General features: G+C 44.4%; 1 protein-coding gene across 2 annotated transcripts in view; it reads right to left on the reverse strand.

The window, feature by feature from the left end:
• GDPD5 (glycerophosphodiester phosphodiesterase domain containing 5) overlaps positions 1–20,938 on the reverse strand; it is a 186,369-nt gene that overhangs the window by 100,776 nt on the left and 64,655 nt on the right. For both annotated transcript variants that reach the window (XM_065647830.1, XM_065647839.1), the window contains exon 2: positions 19,911–20,085. In XM_065647830.1, coding sequence (XP_065503902.1) covers positions 19,911–20,027 — 117 coding nt within the window. In that variant the 5' untranslated portion in view covers positions 20,028–20,085. The remainder of the gene's footprint in view (positions 1–19,910; positions 20,086–20,938) is intronic.

Consider the following 20,938-nt stretch of genomic DNA (forward strand, 5'->3'; position numbering starts at 1 on the left):
GCAGCTAGCAAGAATGAAAGAAAAGTCTTGCGGTGAAATCAGCAGCCTGGGAGAGCGGAAAAGCTAACACATGCTCTTCCTCTACCGTTAACCTGCGGTCCTCAGCCTGGCAACAGGGCTGATGTCAGACTGGCACAACAATGACACAAAAAAAAGCATCGCACCAAACATCACAATCAAGAGATTCATAGAATCATTGAATCATTTTGGTTGGAAAAGACCCTCAACATCATCGAGTCCAAACATTAACCCAACACTCTCACTAAACCATGTCCATCAGAAACTCCTCTATGCATCTGTCCAACCCCTCAAGAGATGGTGACTCCACCACTGCCCTGGGCAGCCTGTTCCAATGCCCAACAGCCCTTTCCAGGAAGAAATTGTTCCCAAGATCCAACCTCAACCTCCCCGGCACAACTTGAGGCCATTTCCTCAAGGGCAAAGGGTTGGTTTCTCCTGGAAAGCATGAAAAAGAGAATCTGGGTCTTTCTCCTGTCTCTTTACCAAGCAAACTGACTTGATCCTATTGAGATGGTTGAGATTTTAATCACTTTCGGAATTTCAGCCTAGCAAGGAGACTTTTGTGGAAGGTGAAGTTAAAGGCACTAGGCTTTTACTACTCATATCCCCGCCAAGTCAAGAGCTGTCTATCACAGCATGATCCCTGCCCAGCAGCCTCAGACACCCAGCTGATGGGTCAGGAGGTAAGAGCTGCCTTCCTTACAGCAAGGACCATCTTTGGCACATATAAGATGATTTGGTAATGGTTTTAAAATAAAGGAGGGAGATTCAGGCCAGACATGAGGAAGAAATTGTTGGCCCTGAGCATGGTGAGAGCCTGGCCCGCGTTGGCCAGAGAGGTGGTGGATGAACCATCCCTGGAGACATCCCAGGCCAGGCTGGACGGGGCTCTGAGCAACCTGAGCTGGTGCAGATGTCCCTGCTCATGGCAGAGGTTGGACTGGATGAGCTTTGGATGTCCCTTCCAACCCAAACTATTCTGTGATTCTATGATTTGAACAACCATCCAAGCTTTATTTGATGATAATTGGTGCTGCTTTTTGTCACTCAAAAGTAAACTTCAACTTTACCACTGGCCAGCAATGCTTCAGGAAAACACACAAGGAAGTTAATTCAATTTTTAAGAGACAGAATGCTCCAAGTTTAGGAGGCTTCAAACAAAGCCTTAGTTGTTTCGTTTTTTCCCCATAATTGTCCCTGAAAAAGGGCCTCTTTTGACTACACTGAAGTCAATTGATTCTCAAGTGCTGGCTGACATCATCTGCAAACAAGCATGCTGCCAAATAAAGACTCAAAACCACATGTCAAGAAGAATATGACACATGATGGGTCTAGACCAGTTCAGTCTTCTCCTTTAACAGCTCACTCTAGAGACGGCAGAAAGGAAAAGAATAGTTTTTAAGGTTGAGATGAGCTACAAATACTAATCACAAAAAAAAAAAATTAAAGCCTCCAGCCACAGATAAATACAGCTTCTCTTTTTACATCTCCAGCTGCCTCTTATACCCTTGAAATCACACTTTGGAGCTCAGCAGTTGCTCTCCTTGAAACCACCTGGAGAAAAATGCTGAATCAGCAAACACTCCTAAACTCAAGGCCCCTTTTCAAGAGGGACTCACAAGACAGTCAGGGCAGACAAAAATCGTAGCTTAATTTCACAGCCAACAACAAAGAGCAGTCATTATATTTTTCAGCTCTGCTAATCAGTTTTGTTAATAAGACAACACATTAGCAGCGCAGAGGTTCCTGATTCATAAGAACATGAGCATGTCTGGCATCCAAGCTGAGCACCTCAGTGTTGACATATCCTGGATCCCCACCCAGATCCCACAGGCAGCCAAGTCGTCTCTGAAACAATGAACTGGCAGAAACGTCTTGCGACGGATGCCAGGAAAGCCACATCTCCACGTACCTTCAGGTTCTCCTCCACTGACCACACGATGCCATGGAGGTACCTACACCACAAACCAGACCACCCATTATGCACAGCCTCATTTTACCCACATGCCAACAACACTTTCAAAAGCCTCAGAAACCTGCTTGTGCTGCAGGACACCCAAGCACCCAAACAAGGTGTAACTCAGACATCCGTAGGCTCTCAAGCTTTTCCACCATGGTGCCACACCAAGGCAAAGACTGGGCTGGACTCCACTGTGACGTAGCCAGCCCAAATCTTGTTTGCAGGATTATGCAAAGAACCTTACTACAGGCCAAGGATTTAACTTCATTAGTCGGTTTAGTCCCATTTGCACATCAACGTTTCCCCTTCTCAGCCTGTTAATGCATTTATTGGGCCGAGAACTGAATTGCAGATGGCACCTCATGGAAGGGGTAGCCAACAGCACTGCACAGCATTGCGGCAACACGATTTGCAGGAATGGGGTTGCAACTACTACAGCCAAGCTCTGATTTAGTAACATCTAATATCAAGATTTCACACATTCACACACACAAACTCCTCAAGCGCACAGGGCCTGGCGTCAGGAGATGGAGCTGGGCTGGAAGCCACTCTGGGTGTGTGTTCTATGTCCATCAAGAGGAGCTTGAAACAACAACCCCCAAAGCATCATCATAAGTGAAGTGGTGGAGTCACCATCCCTGGAGGTGTTTAAAAGATGTACAGATGAGGTTCTTAGAGACATGGTTTAGTGCCAGAGTTAGATTATGGTGGGACTCGAGGATCTTGAAGGTCTATTCCAACCAAAATTATTCTATAGCCTATCTGTGCTCCCTAGTCTCTGCTATGAGGTTTACAGCTTCAACTAGTTTTTACTCCAAAAGGAGGAGCCTAGTCTTCACTGCAGGTCAGGATCTGGCCACCTGCATCCATATTCTGGAGGACTTTTCCCTTGTCTTCACCACACAACCAGCACCAGGGAAAACAGTGAAAAGTCTGGTGGGGCTGGCTATGACCACATCACTGCCAAGACCTGAAGGCAATTCAGACACAACGAGCAAAACTTGAGGAGAATTAAATCTGCACTGCTTGGCCTATCTACTAGTTCACATAGGCTAAGAGCACAGAAGAGATTTTATGCCTCCAACTCCTCCTGTTTATTCCATATCTCAGAGACTTTGGTGATGCTTTTGATTTTCAGCTGCTGAAGAACCAGACTTTACAGGAGACACCCAGCTCCTGCCACAGTAGTGTTCATCTCAGATGTGGCTTCTCCATCCCTGTGTGCACGGCAGGGTGGGAGAGGGGTCAGAAAAGCAATTCAGATGGTCACAGAACCATAGAATAGTTTGGATGGGAACGGACCTTCAAAGCTCATCCAGTGCCACCCCTGCCATGAGCAGGGACATCTGCACCAGCTCAGGTTGCTCAGAGCCCTGTCCAGCCTGGCCTGGGATGTCTCCAGGGATGGTTCATCCACCACCTCTCTGGCCAACCTGGGACAGGCTCTCACCACCCTCAGGGCCAACAATTTCTTCCTCATGTCTGGCCTGAAAGAATGCATCCTTCATTATACATCCTGGAGGTTTAGAAAAATCCCATGGTGAGCATCACTGAACTCCAAGAATAAGGAAATTTGGGAAATATTGCAGTCATCTCCATGTTTTACTGGACCCAAACTGCAGCTTCCTGAAAGCCTGGGCCAGAATATACCGCCTGGCAGAGGAGAAGGTGTCTGCTCTGGTCCTGAATGATACAGCCACAATCAAAAAAGTACATCAACAACATCACCTTTCTAGATGCCAAAACTCTTTGCTTGCACAGTAAGCCACATGGGGAATAGAGAGTCTTCTGATACAGAGCTTTGCTTCCTAAAAATGCTTGCAAAAAGCATGCATACAAGAAAAAAAAAAATATATATATATATATGAACTGCTACAGCCTTTTCCTGGTAATGGGGAAGAAAAGCACAGCCGCAACAATCAGATCTAATCCCCTGAACCAGCATCGCTGCGATAACCCACACATTACAAGAAAGCTGCAGAGTTTCAGTTTGTGGTGGCTTTTTTAATTTAATGAGACTACCTTGCAAACTACAAAGAGCAATTGCCCTGTAGGGAAATAGGCTTTGTCTACCCCGTTAATGCAGAAGCCAGCCACGTGTCTGAAAAAACACCTAGTTTGATTTATTAATAACCAGATTGGAAACTCCAGCAGGGAAATTAATCTCAGGCTGTACCTGTTCTGGGATGATGTTGGGGTGAAGGACAGGACCAGGAAATTTGTGCAGTTCCTCTGTGCAGAAACTTGGCCAGACTCCCAGAATAGGAAGCATGAATGTGAGTATCTGTATTAAAAGGCAGAATGATATTACACAAAAAGCATTTCAGCTTCCAAGCCTTTCTGTTCCAGGATTTCTAGCAGCCTCTCCTTCCAAATTAGGACGAACAGCTGTGATGGATTTGGCAAGCTAACCTCTGCCCTCAATTTAGAGGTGTTTTACATCACAAAATAAAACGCATACATTTTGAAAACCAAAGGGACCATTAAATCCTTTAGCTTGACTTCTGTACAAGAAAGCCCACTGAATGTCACCCACTTACTTGAATATCAAGGTACAGCTAAAGGTGGTTTCTAGGCACACTTTACAAAAAGGCATCTAATGGTTTTGGAAACTGAAAATTCTCAATAGTAAAACAGGGAGAAATAGAGCGATCCACTTCTGTGAAAAATTGTTAGAGCCTGTTCAAGCAAAATTATGTCCGTCGATGCAAATGAAGATGGTTGCTGCAGACTTTAAACCATCCCTGCAGTATTTCCTAAGGCCAGAGAGAACATATGACTCAATTTGAAACAGAGCAACTCAGTCTTCAAAACAGTAGGACAAACACAATGTAAGATGAAGCTGTTTTGCAAAATAACATCAAAACCAACAAATTCAATAAACTAAGGCAGTCTGTTCCCTAACAAGCACTAAGAACACACTACCAGAACCTACAAGTTAATTCCTAATATTTCTACATGCCTGTAGCAGGATGCAATCAGCACTCATCATCTTTAGATTACGACAAGGTGTGCCTCAGAAATACATCCCATAAATAGCTTGTAAGGAGAGCCTGCACACTCAACTGCCAGGAAATTTAGTTTAACAAAAAAAAAAAAATCAGCACATCAGGATTTTTTCCCTGTAACCTTCCACAAAGAAGGTGCCATTTTTGGACGTTTTCCAGGAAAACACAAGATCTCTAGATGGCCCATCCCTGGAGACATCCCAGGCCAGGCTGGACGGGGCTCTGAGCAACCTGATCTGGGTGAAAACGTCCCTGCTCATGGCAGGGCTTGGACTGGATGAGCTTTGAAGGTCCCTTCAACCCAAGCTATTTTATGATCTGTCATCAGGAAATTTCTTAAAGCCAGTATGCAACTTCTGGTCTAAGCCAGAGACCACCAAGACAGACCAGTCCTTATGCTGGACAAGAGGAGGAAAAGCCAATGACTAGTTGGTTATAGCATTTGGATTAGATGAGTGTGTATCTACTCCATGCCAGCTGGGTTTATGTTCATGGGGGAGCGGTGGGAAGCCAGAGAAGAGAGTTCTCAGCTTCAGGCTTTCCCATGTGGGTACAATACATTGTCCTCTTCCCAGATGCCCATTTTCAGCATCTGTAGGATCTTAGGAGCTTCAAAACCTGCCACCTCTGCCAAGATTTCTGAGCAAGGCTTATTGCTTGGCTGTATTAATCACAATTTTACAGTCCTGCAGAAGTGACTTGGTTTTTTCCTGCCATTTTTATTAATAGCTAGAGGACCTTTTCACATGCAAACCACCACGTTCTGCAAAGGAGCACAAAGCTGTCACAGTAAAGTGGTGCATAGTGGTGTTGGGAGAACCACAGTGTGACAAATACTTGTTCTTTCACACAGAATTGTCTCTTGGTGGCTTTCACCAATGCATTTAAATCTGTCATCCAAGGAAAGCAAAAGCAGCTGATAAACATGCAATCAAAATTACGTCAGTAATGGAAAAAAAGTGCACAAGAGCATCCCAATCCACAGCCTACCTTGTCCTCCTCCTGACCTCCAAAGCAGTTATCAGCAGCACAGAGGTAGGACTTTTACGAAAGGAATGGGAGAGAAGAGGGTATTGGTGTAGGCCTTTTGTTTCCCATTACATCAACACTTCTCTCTTTCATAAATACATAGGACGCCAGCAGCGGTTAAAAGCAACTGCCTATTTTACTGCACTTCACTGAAAATTTACTCTTCCCAAGTCTCTTATTCTCAGATCTGCATTAATCCAATACCAAAGGGATGAGCTTGAAGAACAATGTGTGTATTGGGGGAGAGGAATTAACAGAAATTAAGAAACACTGGGCAGGCTCAGCTCTGTGCCCTGCTGAAGCCTACAGCAAATATTTCCATCTCTCACTTGAACATCCCTGTATTGAGGTGTGCAGAGCTTCCAAAAAGCTCTTAGCACAGCAGACACCTGGACAGGTTTCTTCCAGATGGTGCAGGACTTTGGAGCATCTCTCCCAGCTCACCTTCTCCCTCTAATTCTTCCTTTTCACCCCCAAAATCATGCTTTCCTCCCCAATATTTGGCAGCTCATCACTATTTCGGAGCCTTCCCATCCTAAGCGTGCTCTGTCTCCCACAGCAGCAACCTAAACCTCAGCTTGTGCCCCACCACCTGCACTACAGTATCTCCCACCCATCACATCTGGCAAGAACCGGGCTTCCCATCACCACATCTTTCCTTCTGCTGGCAAAGTACCAGCACCCTCACAGAGCACTCAAACCCACTCACATATCTCCCCTGGAACCAGATATACATCTCTGAGAAGGGCTAAAGTTGCAGGACACCACAATCTTGGACCATCTGTGCTCCATCCATGGCTTCACAGGAAGCTCAACCTCTTCAGTAGAGAGATCTCTTTATTTCTCTTCCCCTTCCCTGAAGGCTGCTATTTACAGCCATTTAAAATTAATGCCAAAGTGGTGCCAAGTTTAACTTGTTCTTACAAATATCTAATCCACTGCTGAAAATAGAGGACACCAACAAGAGGCTGTTTGCAAAGCGCAGCTCATCAGCGGTCCCCAGGCAGGTCCCTGTGGGAACGCAGCCTCTTAATCTCCATCAACATCTTGCATGATTATTTTTAGCCATTCACAATTTTGAGGCCAAGCAGGAGTGAAAAAGAGAAGACTGCTGTATCTCAGGTGACAGGACATATGCTGGGAAGGCAGGAGACCTCATCTACTCTCAGACTGTTACTCAGCAAGGAAGGAATTTTTTACATTGAGGGTAATAAAACACTGGCCCAGGTTCGCCAGAGAGGTGGTGGATGAACCATCCCTGGAGACATCCCAGGCCAGGCTGGACGGGGCTCTGAGCAACCTGAGCTGGTGCAGATGTCCCTGCTCATGGCAGGGGTGGCACTGGATGAGCTTTGAAGGTCTCTTCCAACCCAAATTATTCTGTGATTCTACTGGCCTATACACCCTCCCAGGGCATCCAGCCCCCCAGCAAGGACGGACTGTGAAGTTGTTCTCCAACATTTTATGCTCCGTCATAGCACAACTGGCCTTGGATCTCTTCCAGGGCACCTGGGAATTGGGTAAAGGCACTGGAAAAGCAGACTCAGTGCATCAGGAGACTAGCAAATTCAAACTCTGCCAGGGAGCAAGGTCATACTCGCTTCCCTCTGGGTGATAAAAATAAAATCTCCTATTGAACAAGACCATGGATTTCTCACCATCCTTGTTGAGATTAGAGAGAGGGCTTCAGACACCAAAACGGACCAACAGGTCAAACTTCCATTATGCTAGTATCATTTCACTTACATCATTTGCTCTCTTCAAAATTCACACACTTACGGCTCTATGTATGCAAAAGGATTAAACATCTGAGTAAATAGCAACTCATTGAATTAACCTGTGTTAGTGCATCTACCAGCAATGCAGTTTGCACTGGAAGAAGTACAGGTTCCTATTGTCTCTTTTGGAAAAGGCGTTATCCAATCTAATTTAAAAAGTCTAACTGAAGCGCTAACAGCAAGGACACAGTCAAGAGGGAAGAAAGTTGCTTTGGTAAACAAGCAGAAAAACCACTTCACTTCTTTTTTTCCTTTCTTTTAGAAGAAATTCAGTAAATATTCTTTCTTGATGCTGTGTAAGCACTCTTCAGCAATAGCTAAAAAAATGCCTTTGTGTTATCAACACTTGGTCACAAATCCAAAACAAAGCACCATACCAGCTACTACCCAATAAATAAACTCTACCCCAGCCAAAACCAGTAGAGGAAAGTCCCAGAGACAGCCTGGAAAGGCTCTGCCATATGGGGTGATAGTTGAAACCATGAGTTGATTGAGTATCCAAGTCCCATTTCTCACCCAGCATCTTTCAAGCTGGTCAAGATTTTGCACGAGTGGTTGCACACCAGAGTCTTTAGACTAGGACATTGCTGTACCCAGATGCCCAGGGAAAATCCCTGGCAAAACCCAACAGACAGAGCCACCGGCTCTTATTAGCAAAGCTCTAAGGGGCCATGACCCAAAAATCCCTCTTTCCCCCTCCTTTTTCCATGTCTCCCACCTGCCTGCCTCTCCCTTTTCTCCAGATGCAGCTTCAGTTCTGTGCTGGCTATTTACAGCCTGAAACACATTTTGCAGATGCTCTGCAGTAAAAAAAACCAAAAAAACTTTGACACCTACAAAGCATTATAAATCCTAGGGCATGTTAATCACCCAGTCTGAGCCCATAATCCCAACTCAGGCACAACAGTCAATGGGTTTTGCAGGCTCCCTCGCACAGGCATTTTGCCTACATCAGGACTAAGCCAGAGCTTTAGCATTAGTCAAACATCCTCACCCTGACAGTTTTAGGCAGTCTCAGGCAGAAAGTTTTCAAATACTGCGGCTTTCCTGAGGTTTTAAGGACTTGGGATTTCCCATCCTTTAAACAAGCATTACTGAAGTAGGAAGCATCTTTCACATGGAGCAAACAGGAATTTACAGAGGCCACAGTATCTGCGGTCATTGACCGACTATTTATACTGAAAAATGGCTTTGAAGGAAAAACATAACCCAAACCCATTAAGGCCAAAACTGTATTTATTGAATAGACTGTAATTTATAATGCTGTCTGGCAGCCTAGCCTTTTGGTCAAGAGGTCACGAATACACGAGATTTCTGGGCTTGTACCTCCAAGGTAGGATCTAGAAGTGACCAGCAAAGGTCTTCTGCAGGCTCACCTAAGCAGGGAATGACTTCAGCATCAGCTTTGCCCTGTGGCAGGTTCATCCCAACCTTCCTAGGAGCTGAGGATGCACATCTCAAGAATAAGCAGGCTCCTAGCATGTTAAACCAAATTTCTGAGCCTGGAACACGTCTTTGTTCCTTGTCAATCTACCATGGGACTCCTGCCCAGCCTAAGAGAGGTCTTGCTCCTTTGTGAAGACCAAAACACACCATTCCCAGATAGACCCAGTAACAGTCTTTGCAAAGTCTGGTCCGATGACACCATGCACAGCAACTGCAATTCCTGTCTGGCTCAGCTGACCTCAGACCTGCTTTACAGCATATGCAACAAGGAGACAACGAGATAGAAGAGAGAAAAAACCATCTTTAATATGACAGCACGATGTCCTGTGTAAACTCAGTTTGGCCTTGAAGGCTTGCTGCAGTCACACTTCGGACAAGATCTTCCTTGGCGGATGGCCTTGGGGAAAACTGGGAGAAATCCTGCCTTTTTTTCCTCCCCACTGCGGAAGGAAATTTCCATCACTGTCAAAGCTTTAAATGCATTTCAGCAGATGAATCCCAACATCACTGAGCAAGACAATACTTGAATGGTGCCCGTGCTCCCAGGAGAATCACCTCCAACCCTAGACACAAGGAGAGGTCTATGCTTTTCCCTGACTCGCAGGCATCTCCTTGAGTCAAGAGAAACATATTTCATGAAGGAGCAAGACTGAAAACACAGACAGAATTATTCCTGCAAGGCAGCACAACCACAACGACGACAAACCTGAGGGAGTTCAGCAAAATGTGCAGTAGGAGCCAGAAGCTGGGCAGGGTGAGGTGTCCACATAAAACTGTGAGCATCTCAAACCCTTTCCCCTGCACAATCATGCACCCTGTGGGTAAAACAAAGGGCTCAAAAGTGCATTTAAAGGATGCTTAAGTAATATGTAAAGCCCAGAGAGCAGGGTGGCTCTGCTTTCTATTCCAAGCATTGCAGAAAAGTTAAAAAAAAAAATCAATACTTAATCCAACAATTGAATTTTCCTACATTTAGCCCGTCACTCCAACATAATCAAACACATTCATGGGGATTCAGTTCTGAATCACTGGTCATGTCCCATGTGCAATATCCAGTGCCTTAGTGCCCAACCTCAAAACACACCAACTTGAAAGAGCCTCTTTTCAAATCAAAAACTTCTGTGGCTTCAGATCTACAGTCACAAACCTTAACAAATTGAAACTGCATGGAAAAAGGCCACGTTCACCCGTGCTCTAATAGGGGTTTTCAGCAAAGCAAGCAATTTCTGTGACCAGTGACCTTTGGCTGTCTGGGGATTAGCACTGAAGACCCAGCAAAGTCCCAGTTCCAAAGTCTATAGTAACAGATATATCACATCAACGTGGCTTAAATCATCTGTTCAGGTCATTTAACAGCTCTCACCCAGCGGGAATTACAAGAGTATTTCGCTATAAAGTGAATTAGTACACGTATCACAGACACAGCACGGCAATCCATTATGCAGACGGATCACAGATCCTCATTTGTCTTTTCACAATAGGACCCGAAAAAGCCATCAGAAACCTCAGTTCAAGGCCATGTGATGTTTTTAACCAGATAGACCATCTTGAATCATCCACATTTCACTTTAAAGGAATAAATTTTAACTGTAGACACCCAATTAATTAGGAAGAGTTTGATATCTCATTTATACTGACTTGCAGCTACACAAGCAAAAATAGATATTTTAAAGGCAGGGAGAGGCATTACAAGTATTAGATATTCCCCTGCCATCTCTCCTCCCATATCTATACAGTTCAGGCACCTTATGTTTATTTAAACAGAGGATTAAGAAACATGCGATGTAAAAACACCATCTCTGAAATAAAAGCAGCCATAACTAACCCACTGCTTTCACCTCTCGTACCACAGGCCAGCCAGGGCATTTGCATGAGGCATTTATTTAAATTATAAAGGGCAATTTGGTTTCTAATCTGCCTTACAGCATTTCCCCAACTCTGCTAAGTGAGCACCATTGATGTTTAAATACTGCTGCCTGCAGAACGCGGAGGGACGCGCACTGTTCGATATCTTCATCAGTGACGTAGTGGGATCAGGTTTGCAGGTGACCCCAAGCTGAGTGGTGCAGGTGACACACCTGAGGGACGGGATCCATCCACAGGGACCTGGACAAGGTTGAGAAGTGGGGCCATGTGAACCTCATGAGGTTCAACAAGGCCAAGTGCAAGGTCCTGCACATGGGTCAGGGCAACCTCCAGTATCAATCCAGGCTGAGGATGAAGGGATTGATGAAAAAGAATCACTTCTGCTGTGAGGACAGGCTGAGAGAGTTGGGCTGTTCAGCTGGAGAAGAGAAGCTCCGGGGAGACCTTAGTGCGGCCTTTCTGGACTTAAAAAGGGTTGAGCAGAAAGATGGGGACAGACTTTTGAGCAGGGCCTGTTGTGATAGAAGGCGTGATGGTTTTAAACTACAGGATGGGAGATTCAGGCCAGACATGAGGAAGAAATTGTTGCATCTGAAGGCGGTGAGAGCCTGTCCCATGTTGGCCAGAGAGGTGGTGGATGAACCATCCCTGGAGACATCCCAGGCCAGGCTGGACGGGGCTCTGAGCAACCTGAGCTGGTGCAGATGTCCCTGCTCATGGCAGGGGGGGCACTGGATGAGCTTTGAAGGTCCCTCCCAAACCCAAATCATTCTGTGATTCTACGATAACCTGGCTGTGAGCATTTCTGTATTTCTGCACCCCTCTTACACATGCCCCAGCGATCCCCACCTCTTTGCTAGAACCACAACATGCCCATAGAAGAGCATATTCTGATAGCTCAACACATGTCATAACACGCAACATTTATAATGAACCAGTTATGCTCGATAACACAGCAGCAGTATCATGAGCAGAAATTGAGGATAGCTCTGCTCCTTGCTGGGTTGCTTTAATTGCTCTGTGCAACCACTTATAGGGTGGTAGAGAGGGGGAGAGGGATGCGCTAGCTAAAGCATCTTCTGCCTTAAACACATCTGTATCTGGTCAATGGACTAAGAGAACACCTTTGTACTATCCAGACTTAAAAAAAAAAAAAAAGCATTACAAAGGAAACACATATTCACTAAGTCTTGCACTGCAGTATCCCAGACAGGACATGCTGCATGAAGAGGCAAGAGACCTATGGAGCCTTTTCTACCCCAAGTATCAAAAATCTGGATGATTGTCATGGAAACACTTGCATAGTCATAACCATCCAAGGAGAAATTCAGAGAGAAACCTCAAGGAAAATGATCAGGATGAATATCTCTCAATCTAAAGCACAGCACCTGAGGTCATTTTTGGTTGCTATTTCGGTGACAGCCACAAATTCCAAGCCTCAGATCAGCTTTCCCAGCACATAATGGGTTGTAGCTTCCTCCCATCTCTTCCATCAGCCACCCCGGAAACCCTCAAACTCTGTTCCCATCTCTCTCAAGAAGCTCATTCCAATAACAGGCCAGAAATCAGTTCCCCCTCGGCCAACTATCTGAGCCTTTCAAGTGTCTTCCTTCAGCAGCGCTTATCTTCAAGGGCTTCAAGACATCAACGGTATCTGCTCGCAGCCTTTCTTTTTCCCCAAGCTGAGCATGGTGAGTCTGAAGTCACCGCTTTCCAAATACTTTCTAGGAAAGGCTTGGCTAAACCCCCTGATAACATGTGACAGATTTCCTGGGAAGTACAGGCAGCCTAGACTTCTGTCTGGGAACCAAAGATAAAGGTGAAAAAAAAAAAAGTAAAATAAAAGAGCCATCTCTCCTCTGGCTGCTGCTGGAGTAAGGACAAAAGAAACACGGAGATTTCTTGAATATCAGAAATAGGACAAGTTTTTGTCCTGGCTTGTCTGAGGATATTTAAAGGGTTTCAAGGTCCTTTTTTACCTATATCCTTCCCTAACTCTAAGGTGGTGTTCCTGTCTTTCTTTGCCCATCCTCAAACACCCAAAGCCATTTGTTCCTGCACAGACAGCACTTGGCTGCCAGCCCTCAGATCCACTTGCCTACCCAGGCTACAGACACATTAATTATCAGCCCTGTTTTAAGCTGCTAATTCCAGGTTGGTTTTCACTGCAACCCAGGATGAAAACAAGGGATGGTAAAGGTCCAACCTGACCATTTTCTCTTGGTTTGCTATTCTGTGGTTTTGGAGCTTCACTGGCCTCTTGAAGACTTTCTGGTGCATCCTCAGGGGGTTTCTTGATGCAAACAACTTGCTGACATCCAGTAATACTGATGTCACCTTCCCCAGTTACAGTTTAAGGCAAGACGATGCACACAGTGGCTTCAAGGAGGACAGGAGAAGCAGCATCTGCTGTGTCTGAAAAGGTCCAAGAGCAAACAGGAGGAAGGAGAGATGATGAGCTCCAGCAACATTATTGTTCACCCAGATAATTAGTATAATACATAAAGGAAAAACAGTTGGAGGGAGCACATCTGGCAGCTATAAAAAGGAAATGCCACAAACTGAATAAAACCCCAGAGGCCAATAACGATGGAAAAGTCACAAGGCACCTTTGTGTATCTGAGGGTGGCTGGCCTGGCTGTTTATCACAGGGAACTCATGTATGGATCACTTCAAAGTTTCTGAATAAAGTAGCAGTGACAAAATATTGGAAATTCTGCAAGCCGTTGCTATATGAGCTAATCAATCACCTACAAAAAGGGTCAGCCCTGCTCAGGGGCCACTTATAATATTACCCAGAGCCTGGATTTGCAGGCAGACAAGTTAAAACTGCAGAGAACATAACTGCAACCCATCAAGTTAGCTGTGATTCCTGGTGGCATTGTCCACAGTGTCACACGAGATGCTGTCCCTGGCTCCTCACCTCCAAACCAACAGGCAGCAGCCAGTGACATCAGGAATACCTCAAGTGCATTCATAGGTAGCAGGGAGAAGTGTCCATGTTAAGATGATTCCTGGGATTCAAGATTCATCAGTGGTGGCCACTTGACTTCTGTGCCTTAATTTACCCAGTCACACAGGAAAAAAACCACAATGCTGCCAAAAGGATTTATGCCACTTCACACGCTAAATATAGGAGGTCGCATTGATTCAACCTGGAGAAGAGAAACTCCAGGGACACCTTAGTGCAGCCTTTCAGTGCTTAAAAGGGGCTGAGAAGAAAGATGGGGACAGACTTTTGAGCAGGGCCTGTTGTGATAGGACAAGGGGTGATGGTTTGAAACTAAAGGAGGGAGATTCAGGCCTGACATGAAGAAGAAATTTTTTGTGGGGAGACACTGTCCCAGGTTGGCCAGAGAGGTGGTGGATGAACCACCCCTGGAGACATCCCAGGCCAGGCTGGACGGGGCTCTGAGCAACCTGAGCTGGGTGAAGATGGCAGGGGTTGGACCAGGTGAGCTTGGAAGGTCCCTTCCAACCCAAACTTCTCTGTGATTCTATGATAGTACAGTAGCTCCTGAACTCCACAAACCATGGAACATCTGCTGCTGAGTTCAGAAGAGCTGACACACCACAAGACATTGCTGCAGGCTTGACAGCTCTTCACGGATGGGAGTAGTAAGTCTTCAAAGCAACAGCAACAAGGAAACTTCTCTGCTCCAATTACTGAGTATTACTGTAAGAGAGGATGGAAGCAGAGAGGGAAAGGCTGCAGCAGCTACTGGAAGTACTAGAAAAGCCATATAGGACCATAAGATGACACACAAGGATACAAGTTCAGGGAGGGAACAACAAAAAGAAATCAAGAACATTTGCTGGCACGTACAAATGGGGTATAAAAACAGCGGGAGAGAAATGCCGCCCAACAGCGGTACTGGAATCGAGGGCTGCAGGAGTTGCTCTCCCAGTGCCAGAAGCTGGTGGGTACAACCAACCAGCATTTCCAGCTCTTGGACCAGGTCCCTGTGCTGGTCCCATCAGCAAATAATTGGGTTCTCTGAGAAAAGAAGGGGACAATGTTTTGGATGTGGGAAGAAAAAGGAAAAAAAAAAAAAAAACAACACACCACCACCACAAAAAAAAAACCACCCACTTTAAAAACATGAAGTTTCTGGGACACTCGTGGGAAAATGTGGTTCCTAAGGCAGAAAGGCAAGTGTAAGGGCTTTAAACAGGCCATGTTCATACATGCATCAGCCCTACAAAGCCACACTGAATGATAAGAGATTTTTAAGCTGGTTCTGAAAAAGCAGTGTGTCCAAGGACAACAAAACTTCAATGTTATACCCAAAATCCAACCCTGCAAACCCATGTTTCTTTGACCATCAGTCCTGAACACCCTCAAAGCTTTCAAAGAAATCCCAACCTGAGCTTGGATGTGCATCTTAGCTCGAGTTTCACCATCTTTCCACATTTTGAACAAGGATGTGGTTTCTTAGACGCTCAGGTTAACACCTGTGGGATTAGAGCATTCAGAAAACAGGGGGATTTCTGTATGTACAAGATTTAATCTCTCACTCACATCATCTCAGGGGTGTTTACAAGAGAAACGGGAAGAAGGAAGGAGATTGTATAAGTACCATGAAGTGCACCACTCACAGAGAGCTCATGAAAAAGACCTTCATTTAAATGTTGGAGATGACATTGAAGAACAGGAAAAAAAATCACAGGGATCTTGCAGTTTCACTCACCTGGGATCCAAAACTGCCAGTTTTGGGTTCATCCCAGGTGATGATGGCCCTTCCTAGCATGTATAACCAAACCAGGCATCTATCCTTGATAATTTTCTGGAGGAAAAGACAGTTTCGTGGGAAGCTTCCATAGGAAATGGGGAAGACAAGAAGAAATCCCAGTTATTATACATTTTGTCCGGTTCAGCTTTTATCTCAGGAGGTTTTGTGGTTGGAAAGTTCAGTATCAGCTGTGCCTGCTAAACAGAGAAACCAAAGCCCTTTGCAAATGGTGGCAGTATTTCATCCTATTTGACAGGGACCTAAATAATATAAATAAAGATACCAAGATTTTTCAGTACACAGTAACCAAAAAAAAAAGCTACAACAAAAATGGCAGCTTCTGTTTGTTGGACAGATAAAAAATTACCACTGCAATTTTCTTCTGCAGAATACCTCTTCCCTCACTCCCACCTAGGATGATTTCCCAGGTGCGTTATTTGCTGCGTACAGACAACATGGTTTTGGAAGCAATAAAAAAAACCACACCACACACACACCACAAACCTGAACAAAACCAGTTGATAGATTTAACTTCATGTTTTATACAATGCAACCCATCAACAACTCCCACATGGATACTGATCCTGCAACATCGCTGGGTGGATTTTAAAAGATGCTGCAGCCAAGCCTGGAAACAAGAGCTATTCTGGGGTCGTGATACCCAGCAGCAGTTCATCCCAGGTGAAGATGTGTGCAGAGTTTTGTGTTTATATACTGCAATTAGCAGTGCCATTCTCTTGTTTTTTATTGCTGGCAATCCAACAGGATCATGGGAGCTACCTTGGAAGCTGCCATCTGAACTTCAGAGCTTTAAAAGCCCATATAGCAACTACAAGCCAAAGCTTATTTACCAACAGTTTTTGTGTTCAGGACCCTGTTAAGATGATGCACTGACCTAACAAGAACTTCTTTGGTTGAATACCTGATGAACAAGCTGTAGTTAGACCAGAAATTTCCTCCTCACACCAGCTACAGATTATAGTGGTTTGAACCTCAGCAAGACCATTTCTTCTCTTTCATATGCCTTTCATTTTTTTTAAAAAAAAAAAAATCACTAAAAATTTTTTTAAAAAGTGAAAAGGAATCTTGCCATTAAAGCTGAAGGCACGCAATAGAAAAAGGAATTTTGCAGATGTTCAAAATTTTAAAAGGAGATGAAGTATGCAGGTTGGGCACCTTCAGCCCCCCTCTTCCATTCTCAAAAGGTCAGAGGAAAGCAAGAGATAATTACAATTTTACAATTCCAGCAAGCAGTCTCCCAAAAAACTTAGAACTCAAGCTTATAATTAAAATGCTCATTTTCATGTAAATTTTTAATGTATAGTAGAAAGCCTGATCTGCATACATTTGGGAGAAAAGGAGAGGAATCATTAAAACTCTGGCTGTTGAGCTGCAGCACAATTCAGAAAACAAACGTTTCCAGCCATCAGCAGAAGATTTCAAGGATGCACTTCGCCAGATTGGGTCATAACCCAAGTTTAGGTGAGGGCCTTTCATTCTACGAAGTTTGATCTTTTAAAAAGAAAGCAGATAGCCATGCTGCAGCCTACATGAAGAAAAGTTGCTTTTTGAATACGTGCCTTTCTTTCTGATAATTACACAGTATAAACATAACGTGTACATACTCTATTCCTTCCTTCCCAGGTAGCTCTGGATTTTTGCAAGAGTTATGACCTCTCTTGTATACCATACCTCTTTTTATTGAAATCATGCTCAGGAAAACATGTCAATATTCAATATTCAAGAAGAGACTGGACAACATCCTCAGACGCATGGTGTGAACTGTGGGGTTGTCCTGTGCAGGGACAGGAGTTCGACTCGATGATCATTGTGGGTCCCTTGCAACTCAGGACATTCCATGATTCTATGACATATTATATTACAATTGCTTCTGATCTGTGCTTGCAGTAGCTGAGTTACTATAGGGCAAGAGACAGGGTGATACAACAGGCATTATCATCAATATACCATTGCCTTTGTATAAACAAAATAGGCTCCCAAGTTATGATATTTTCCTGGCTAGTTCCTTACAGATACACCTAAATATTGTGCCTGAAATACATCAGCTGGACACAATGAGCATATGTCAAACTTCCTATCCCCCATCCAATACCTTGGAAAGTTTTCCTTCACATCCCAAAAGTCCTCTCACGCAGACCAGAGATCACTAAACACCAATGCTGGGAGTACCCAGAAATTTTTCTAGAATGGCCCAGGTTGGCCAGAGAGGTGGTGGATGCCCCATCCCTGGGATGCCCCATCCCAGGCCAGGCTGGACAGGGCTCTGAGCAACCTGAGCTGGTGAAGATGTCCCTGCTCATGGAAGGGGCGGCACTGGAGGAGCTTTGATGGTCCCTTCCAACCCAAATCATTCTATGATAAGGTTGGATTTCTCAAAAAAAAAAAAAAAAAAAAAAAGGCACTTTATTGATGGGATCAGGTTCTTCATAGCTTGGTTTTGCATAGCCTGGAGCTAATTCGAGACTTTCTTCTTTTGCTCCCACAAGAGCAAAGTTCTCTCCATTTCTCTATTCAACAAAGTGGAAGTTGAGGCCTCACGTAGACCCCAATAGGACTGACTCAGAGACTTGACATATTTTTAAGCCCTGCACAGGTACTTTAAAAACAAGAAACTCCTCTGTAGCACTAGAAAAACAACTGGAACTCCAAGTAGAATTGGAAGGTTGCCATTGATATTTTTTGATAATAGGTCAGTGCAAGCAGAGCCAGCTTTCACTGAAAAAAATTAAGTCGATGACAATCTTTCTATAGATTTTTAGCTAAGAAGCATGAAGTTGGGTTTCACAAGGCATACTGAATAAGGCATTTTGAGTATTTAAGTACACGCACACATGCCAAGACATTACGTCCCACTGTTTTTTTTCCTGACAAAACCTTAAAAACCCAAGTACACCCTCTGCTACAGATGTGCCTGGGTATTTGCTCAAAGGAAATTTCTGCTGGCTCAGAAGTGATCACTCAGACTAAGCTGGCCAGACTGAAAAAAAGAAAAAAAGAAAAAAGAGGAGGAAAAACAACACAAACATTTCTACTTTGCAAAACAAAATTTGTTTTACACTGCACAAACGCAAGCCATGACTTTTCAATTCACATGAGAGCTCCAGCCAAGCTACACCACCAACAATCGATGCAATTCAGAACCAGGAGCATTTTTGGCACAGGATCTGCTGCCTAGAAGTGTTTTCTCTCCTTAAGAGCCTCTTTTTCCAGTGGAAAAGCACTCGACAGCCAAGAAGATCCCTGGTTATAGACTTCAAAACAATACAGAGCAGCTGACTGTCAACAGAGCAAAACCAAGCCTTCAAAAAGCAGCAAAAGAATCTCTTAGGATCATTGCCAGGAGAAATGATATTTGAGTTTTGGGTTGTGGTTTTATTTTATTTCTTTAAGCAGTAAGCACACTAAAAAAATTAATCTCCAGACAACATGAGAACTCAGAAAAACAGTGATACACAAACCAGCACTACTGAGAAGATGCAATAGGGCAGAGTTGACAGCAGTTTTTCCACTTTTCTTATTAACACATCAGGTCTCACGAGACGCCATCTCACAGCCGCAAACAACTGGGAAGGTGCAAGTCCAGCCCCAGTGCTTGAATTCCCTCTGCCAGAGCTCTTAAAAATTACATTTATCCAAGGAAGGAAGAGTCACCTCACTGCCTTTCCCTACCTATAAACTTATTTTCACGTGCACAGAAGCTGAAGACTACACTGGAATATGCAGTTCCTACAAGCACACCAATAAAACACAGACCAAAGAGCAAAACTGAAGTCTCCCTCAGTGCCAAAAGAAAAATACAGACCAATTTGGCCAAACCCACACCACTTTGAGCACCACAACCAGCTAACCCATCTGCTACGTCAACCACACAGTGAGGACTTCTTGAAGACCTCCAAGTCATAAGTCCAGGAGTTTCCATGGTGTATCCAAGGCAACAAAAATCAAATATCCACAAAATACAATCAAATATCCAGGACTTTCAACCAAGAACCCACACCCATCTGCAACCCAAAGTCACTAGGAAGAGGCAACGTGGTCAACTACCCACCTTGGTAGTGTCATCATGTGACCGCTGGTACCGTTTCCAGCGGCAGCCGTAGATCCCCGTCAGACAGGACAGACATAGCTGCGGCTCGTAGTACTGCAGCGGTTGGTGTTTAACCATGCTCCTTCCAGCCCCTCAGGAGCGAGGTATCAGAAATCCATCAGGTCCTGGGAGTGCCCTGCAGCAAGAAGAGGAAAAAAAAAAAGAAAAATAAATTTAAAATGCCAAGCAATATTTCAATGCATTAACAAGCAATTGAATAATTAACCATGTCCTCTGGCTATTAAGAGAGTAAGAATGATAATCAGATCTATTCCCAGCCCTGCCAACATCTCCAGCTTGTTACTCAATGAGACCAAGAAGTTTAATTAGTTCACAAGTTTTATTTCCTTGTGCAGTTTCTCCCACAGCACTAAATGCAAATATATTCACAGGAGTTATCAGTAAGAAAAGCCACACAGTAGATAAGATTATTTGGAGCCCAGATGATTAGATTTTTATAAATGACTGAAATGTAAAGAACCATCCCCTCCACAAGCACAACCTTAAAATTGATTCAGAGACCTCTGCAAAGCTGAAACCCAGCCAGGCTAAATCAGTTTGTCTTGAGCATCCTCTGGATGCCTGTAAAATGGTCCCAGATGAGGAGCTAACACTTCTGTGCATGCTGGAAGAGGCAGATTTTACCCTCTCCCTTTGCAGGCATCTCCAACGAGCCCTCACAGGGATGCAGAGCTGGTTGCAGCCTTGCCCAAGAGAAAGGTCCCCTCTCCACCAAAACTCATTTGCTCCCAAAGGACCAGACAGCTACAAATGCAGTTACAGATATGCCATGCATGGGAACATCACTGTTTCAAGGGAAAGTACTCTGCTCCATTGATTACATGCTTGGTGCATCACAGCTTTTTCTTAAAAATATATTTAGACAGTTGCTTTTGTCTCCAGTGAAATTCATATCAAGAACAGACCAAGTAATCATGCGTTCTTACTGATTCGTGAAGTCAGTATTCAGGGATGGGAACCCCAAAGCA

The sequence above is a fragment of the Caloenas nicobarica genome, chromosome 1 (genome assembly GCF_036013445.1).
Source record: "Caloenas nicobarica isolate bCalNic1 chromosome 1, bCalNic1.hap1, whole genome shotgun sequence".
NCBI lineage: Eukaryota > Metazoa > Chordata > Aves > Columbiformes > Columbidae > Caloenas > Caloenas nicobarica.